Source organism: Apaloderma vittatum, unplaced genomic scaffold (genome assembly GCF_000703405.1).
Source record: "Apaloderma vittatum isolate BGI_N311 unplaced genomic scaffold, ASM70340v1 scaffold15832, whole genome shotgun sequence".
In the NCBI taxonomy this organism is placed as follows: domain Eukaryota; kingdom Metazoa; phylum Chordata; class Aves; order Trogoniformes; family Trogonidae; genus Apaloderma; species Apaloderma vittatum.
This window is the reverse complement of record NW_009704369.1, coordinates 133,001-140,529: the sequence shown is the minus strand read 5'-3', so window position 1 is coordinate 140,529 and position 7,529 is coordinate 133,001. Positions and strand designations below refer to the sequence as shown.

General features: G+C 36.2%; 1 protein-coding gene across 1 annotated transcript in view; it reads left to right on the top strand.

The window, feature by feature from the left end:
• Nucleotides 1–666: 666 nt before the first annotated feature.
• The window catches only part of LOC104270614 (MAM and LDL-receptor class A domain-containing protein 1-like), a gene marked incomplete at its 5' end in the record, with an annotated part of 114,384 nt that continues 107,521 nt past the window's right edge, over nucleotides 667–7,529 (top strand). The window contains 3 exons of the mRNA XM_009865025.1: nucleotides 667–823; nucleotides 4,061–4,171; nucleotides 4,893–5,106. Of these exons, the coding sequence (XP_009863327.1) occupies nucleotides 667–823; nucleotides 4,061–4,171; nucleotides 4,893–5,106 (482 nt within the window). The remainder of the gene's footprint in view (nucleotides 824–4,060; nucleotides 4,172–4,892; nucleotides 5,107–7,529) is intronic.

The following is a 7,529-nucleotide window of genomic DNA, read 5'->3' as shown; positions in this document are numbered from 1 at the left end:
TCCCTGGAGATGTTCAAGGCCAAGTTGGATGTGGCCTTGAGCAACCTGGTCTATTTAAGAGTATCCCTGTCCATGGCAGTGAGGTTGGATTAGAAGATCTCTAAGGTCCCTTCCAATCTAAGACATTCCATGATTCTATGAACAGAATCTTGTCTTCGGTCAATAGCTTCTTTTAATTTTGAAAAGCAAGGGGTTTAGGAGCCAAGTCTTAGATACCCAAAATACTAAAACAGCACTTCTGCACTCAAAATCTGATGTTTACTGCAAAGGCGGCCTTCTATTTCCCAGTAGCTCAGGAGAAAGAATTTCATACAGTATCTTGAATTTTCTTGACTTAAAGCCAGGATCAAACCTTCTAATTTCCCTGAGGAAAGAATGGTGGGAGGGAAACCCAGGGGCCCTCCAGCCTGCATCTGTATGACCCTGTGGCTAAAGGCTGACTTCAGCTCTGTCTTCTGTTTTGCTAATCTCTGATATAAAAATACTAGCTGCCTCTTCAAGGGCTTTTTTTGGGATTTTGACTACTCACTGATAAATTAAAGGCATTCAGATACAAGGACAGAAGATGCTATATCTATATAAGGAAATATTGACCTTTTAACTTTACCTAGAACGTGATTATCATTTAAGTGCTTTTTTTCAATAAACACCTTTCTTTCTGAGCAGGTTTACTGAAGAAGGCTGGTATCTATTTGCAGACAGCTCGAATGGAGAATTTGGTCACACAGCTGACATTGCTACACCTGTCATCTCCCTTACGGGGCCCAAATGCAAAATCGTGTTCTGGAACCACATGAATGGTTCAACCATAGGTTCTCTGGAGGTATGGAGACATTCTTTCATTTGGGCTGGTTTCAGTTTTGTTTGGCTTTGGGGTGTTTTACTGCCTGAAATTGCTGTGAGAAAATTAATGTGTTGTAATTTAGTTTCATTAAAGCCTAGGCTGCTAGAAAGTGAAAACAATTACTGACACTTCACTGCTTTCAATATGTTATTATCTGAAGGAAGCATTAGCTCAAGTAAGCTGGGGAAAATGTAACTTTCTGCAACAATCAAAAATTGTGACCTTTATAGACATAGCATGGTTGAAACTTCCATACAAGAAAAAGCCTTGTGCTGCACAATATTCTTTGACACTAAAAAGCATCAGTAGACATTTGGATATGGAGGCATGAAAACCAGAAGTAATTGTATTAAAATTTGCTGTAAAATTTTGCAGAAGCAGCTTATTCCTCAGAAAGTTTAACATATATCTTTCAGAGGTTAATGTAATAATTTTTTTTTTGGCTACGCATCTGAGTAACTATAATGGAATTTCCCATTAACGTTACATATTAAGTACAGCATCAGGATAAGCTTCTCAGTCACCTGTGCATGCAGTATCAAATTGGCTGTGGCCACTGCATGCGGATTTAACTGTGCAAATAAATTCTCACTAGCTCATTTACTTTGATAAATAGACTATGATAAAAAGCTGACAGAATTGAACTGTTTTGAAGATGAAATAAAAATGTTTGTTGACCTTAGAACTGAAATTTGAGATGTGGTGTCCTTCACTCTATGCATGTAACTTACTAGACGTTCGGATGAAGCATGTTCTGTGTTTCCTTTAATTTTTCTTAAACAGTTTTTAAAATTATCACTTAATTTCTCCCAAGTAGGTAAAGATCTTGCTAGGCTGCTTGGCGAGTAGTCAAATTCATCAGAATTAGTGGTAAATCAGAGTATAAAGATTTTGTCCTATTTTTAAGACTTGGGACAGAACAATTTTCTTTGAGATTTCTTTGCATTTTCTCAAGATTCTAGGGGTTCTTTACAGTTGTAGGAACCCACGTTAGGTGGAATCCACAGAGTGTTCTGCAGGAAATAACAACAAATTCTATGGGGGTATGCCCAGTATTCCCACTACAAAAAGCAAATGTATCTAGAAATTATTTTTGTCAGCTTCAACACAGGATACTAAAACGTCTCTCCATCCCTAAAGTGATTTCCCACCCACATACACACCTCTATAACTTAATTGATTTGAAGATATACCAAAGGGAAATCACAATTTTTTTGCATTTGAAACGTTGCAAGTAATTGCCTACTTTCAATTGCTTAATATAGCAATTAATGAATGTAGGAATAACTCAGAATGTAAAATTATTTAGGAAATTTCCTTCTAGAGGTTCTAGGTATTATATGAATCTTTTCTGTCCTAAAGGCCTTTTATCCATTTCTTCCCCCTACATTTTTCATTCACAACTTTGGATTTTTGGATGTTAGTCTACATCCATGCTGTCACATGTCATGTAGGACATGCTGAAGGCTTGTCTGCTGTTCTCATGAATGTCTGCCTTCCTGTGTTTATAAGACTTTCTTAAATGTTGATTAGCCATCACTTTATTATGCAACCTTGATCTGAGTATTTATTGGAACCTTTTTTATCTGGTTTCTGCCCTCTGATTTGACATGGGTAACCCTACTAAAGTATTAGATCTGCTTTTTCAACAACTTGCAATGTAATTGAAATATATAGGGCTTCAAAGTGCCTTAGGGTATGGGGAAGCCACGGATTTTAATAGCATATAAATTTATGGCCATATTGAACACTAAAATCATAATCTTTAGCACATGATAGGAAATAGGAATTTCTGATGAAGGACTTGGATTTTTAATACGGTAGGTAATTTACAGTCTATGTAGAAGCACATGTGTATGTGTCTATATAGTCATGCACATATCTATATTCATATATGTAAATATATAGTTTGTATGTGACTGTAAGGAAAACCTTTTCTTATTCACCATCCTTTATTCTCTCAAATAATATCTGTAATCCCTTTTTTTTCCCCCAATTTTTTTTCCCTTAAAATTCACGTCTTCTTTGGGCAGTTCTTGTCTCTAGAGCCAGATGTCACTTTGATTTTTCTATTCGGTTTAATATATTATACCTCTTTCTTTTGTTTTCCTGGAATGAAAGCTCTTCGCTGTGAGGATCTGCTGTTTGCTTGGCAGAACTTAGCTGTTATGCAGTAACATATACACTCATGGGACTGCATAAATTTAAAAAAAACCTTTTTTTTTTTCAATAAGATGAAAAATTCCTGGGCTGCCCTAAGAAGATTACACAGAGTAGCAATAAATCCTTGAAAGAAGAAGTGGTTCAGGCACCTGGTGAACTGATGTTGAGCTCTCTGAGTACTGATTCGAGACGCAGCTTGACACACTTCATCAAACACCCATCTTGTTGTTATTGTCAGCTCAGTTGAATCTGGATGCCCCAGAGGTTGGAGCAAAGCATATTTGGGACTTTGTTCTCATGTCAAAAAGTGTCAACTTTCCCCAATTCAATGACTATTTACAGATGTCAGGATTTTTACGAGTCTTCTACTGACCAAACAGATGAAATTTGATCTTTAGAAGAAAAAAACACATTTTTATTTATAGGAGAAAAAATCATTTCATTAAGAATCAGGACAAGAATATCTGTTCCAGAACAGAGCAATCCAATGGATGCATGAACTAATTTATTTTTCATTGACTCTTGTTGAAACATTGTTTACATATTCTACAAATGGATCTTGACCCATTAATGAGCAATTATTATTTGTGTCTAGCCATTCTGGATAAATTAATGGAATAAGTTAGTCTAGGTGAGGCTCTGGACTGAGTACGTTTATGAGGTGAGAAAATCTTAAAGCACTGTTTTTCTTGGAATAGTCATTTACCCTGGTGAATCCCTTTGTGTCAGATAGTACATTAGGAAAGGGTTTGTCATGGAGAAGGTCACTGGAATAGGGTCCTCAGGGAAGTGGCCAGGGCACCAAGCCTGTCAGAGTTCAAGGAATGTCTGAACGATGTTGTTAGTCATGTGGTTTAATTTTAGGTAGTCCTACAAGGACCAGGGAGTTGGACTCCATGATTCTTATGAGTCCCTTCCAGCACAAGAGATTCTATGACATTTAATGGTGCTATAGAGAGAAATTCTACAAGATATTCTTGTATACAATTAAGGGACCTAAAGTGAGTTGGTAATGGAAAGATCTTTTGTGACCTACAATTAATTTCTTTTTAGGTACTCTGTAAAACCAATAACAGGACTTCTAAACTGTGGACTCAAAGTGGCAACCAAGGTCCTCAGTGGAAGAGAGTGGAAGTGTTCTTAGGAGTTCGTTCAAATTTTCAGGTGTGTATTCCTAGGCAGCTGGCTTTATGCACTTTTCACCTCATTTCTCTTTTTGCCCCATACACATGCTGTCGCTCTGCTTCCGAATAGCAGAAGTCATCTATGTGACTGTCGGGTTATCTAAGCTAGACTCAGGTTTTTGGAGATTTCTCACTCCTCTTTGATCTCAGACTTATATCAATTTTTAAGACAGAGTATTTTTTGTATCCTTCAATCCAACTGAGGTTAAATTTTCTACTTTCTTCCCCTTACGGTGTGGTAATATTAAATCTGGTTTTTGAAAAAAGAATCTTGAACATGGTGTTTACTTTGAAATGTAATTCATTAGAGATATTTAATCATGGGTATGCCATGCTACTATATATCAATTTTATGTATATAATTATATATTAATATTATATTTTGTGGTAGTAGGTGGAACCCTTGCTATTAATTCAGGATGACTCGGGTCTAGTACGTGTTTCTTGCTCATTTTCTTTCTCTCTTTTTTTTTTGTGTTTTTTTAATGTTAGATGATGGTCCTTCAATAACTATAGTGACAGGTCTGCATAAGGAGTAGTACAAGCTTTCATAGGACTGTTCTTTGACAGTAAGAACTGACAAGTCCATAATTCCAAGATTTGCAAGGACCATCGTAGTCTCTGGTCTATTTGTGTTGCATGCATATGCTTTTATATATCCTGGTAGTGCCTTACTGTAATAGCTTTGTAATTTTTATTAGGTTGTTTTCAGGGCAAAACGTGGTGTCAGTTACATGGGAGATGTGGCAGTGGATGATATTACCTTTGAAGGTTGTTCACCCTTGCTCATGCCAGGCAGACCTTGCACATCAGAAGAATTCACATGTGCCAACAAGTACTGCATCCCAAAGGATAAGCTGTGTGATTTTGTAAATGATTGTGCAGATAACTCAGATGAGAGCCCTGCTATTTGCAGTAAGTATAGTAGGGTTTTTTTAAGGTAATTATCATAAATAACTGTGCTTGCTGTGAATTGTTATTGCTTGAATACTTTTGGCAGCTCATCAGCTAAGAAAGCAAACAAGAAGGTAATAATTCTATTCCTTGGCTCTTTAAAAGTCGAGTAGAAGTCTCCTGCTTTCCACATGAAAAGAATGCATTAAGACTGAAAAAAACCCTTTAATTGTAACACCTTTGGGATATGAGGGACCTACTTCCTTTGATATTTCAAGGATTGTCAAGTCTCTTAGCAAATCATTTTCATCTGAATACTGTACAATTTTGGTTTTACAAGAGATACCACCAAACAGCATCTGTTATATCCAATTCAAAGAATGATGTTTCGTATCAAACAGGTTCTCCTCTGGAGAAATGGATTACAGTATATAGTACCAATACTTTATTTTTTCTAGTACAATTGTGGGAAATGCTCACACAATCAAATCTTCATTGTTTGATGTGGCATGAATAGTTGCCTCATTTTTATGGAGATTATGGATTCCGTTTCTCAATTTCTTGTTGGCAACAATTCTGTAAAGCAAAGGTATGCTGATATCTTATGAAGTTAAGGTACACAGCAAAGCAGCTACATTTGGCAAATAATTTTCATACTATTAAACTCCTCAGTGATTTTCAAACTAGGAATAACAGGTCTCTAAGCTATATGGGGACTAGTTCAGATCTTCTGCAACTGTGTGTATCAAATTGGAATCACTCTGTTCTGGCTTTTATATTCTAAGATATTTAAAAGCTGTTTACCCATGACTTTTTTGAGTTTTCTGGGTTGTCTGTATTGCCCAGCCAAGTAAAGACAGAATCGTTAGGTACAAGATGGTTCAAATAGGCTTATGTGATATAGTTTTGCAGCCTGATGAAGTACTTATTTCATTCTGATTCCCCATTGGAAAAGCGATTAACTGAAACAGTCCTGTAAAGAAAATGCCTTCGTATAAAGTGCTTTTTTTGTTCACTATTTTAAAATTTTTTAAAAAGTAAAACAATACTTCAAAGAAAAGAAAAAGGACTGAGTTTTAAGAGGAAGCTTGCAAATAAAGTATTATGGAGCCTTGTGAGCACAGGAGTCATTACTGGGATAAAACTTTCGTGTCAGTGTGGACTTTGTCTCAGATAAAAAATTAATCTAATTTCACAATGTTTAATTGTGCTGTAAAATACTTGATGACCAATTATGACCTTCTTCGTTAGGTCTCAGACTGCTTTATTCAATCAGTCTTTAAATAACAGTGTCAGGAATTAAACTGCTTTTTGCTTTCATTTTGTCCTTTTATTTTTCCAGTTTTTAAAGAGGCATGTTTCTTTAAATTTCCACTTGAAAATTTAGGATTTCTGGAGAATTTAGGATTGCTGGAGAATTTAGAATTTCATTCATTGGCACTTCCTCTGCCTTATATATTTAATAAAGTAGAAATGAAGAATACAGCACTTGCTGAAAAGATACCTAACAGAGCAATGCTAATTCTGTTTTCACAGCTATTTTTTTTTGTGAGGCAGGCTGCCTCCAAAGAGAACATAATGATAGGAAACATATATTTCCACTCTTTGTAAAGGTTCTTTTTCATCCTTTGCAGCCATTAGAGAAGAGTTGTTTCCTCAGTGCTGGACCATAGAATGGTAGCATGAAAACCTAAAACTCAGAAGCTTGGGGAAGGTTTTAGTAGGGCAAAGCAAGATAGATCAAAGCACGGGAAATGAGAGGTGGACGGTTTTGCCCAGGCATGGCAGTTATGTTTAAAAAAGATGAAAACTCTGCAGCTTCAAGACATCTCCAAACTACCTTTCAGGAGTAGGTCTTCCTGGATCTCTAGCTCTAACTGTAAATATGGTTTTCTATGTGCATGAAGAGTTGTTGCATCTTAGTTAATGAAGTCTCTGTGCACCATTTTGAAAGAAACTAATCCTTAATTGCTGTTATATTCCTGAACTACAAAATGTTAATACATGTATATATACCACACAATGTTACTCACCAAGTCTAGTGAGCAATATTTAGACAATGCCAGTGCTACTGAGATCCAAGCTATGCCTCATAAAGCTGTTACTATTGAGTGATCTGTGCCATGGCTTTGTTTGCTTTGGAGTGGGCTCTTTTTAGCTAGTTGCATGTAAAATAAGTCAAGTACAGATATAACAGACATAATGATTTGTCAAATGTTTAGAAATTATTGCTTTAGATACCAAATTAGTGATCCATGCTCAGAGTTTTCTTTAAGTATAATGTCACTAGTACTATTTTTTTACTACAAGTATGTGAGAACAAAATAAACAACAGCAGTGTTGGACAGGTAATGGCCGGTAGCATTCCTTCAGCCCTGTTCAGAAACTGCCAGGCTTTGCCTCATGCTCCTTGAGGTTATCAGTGTGTTGGAGGAAGGTCTCTG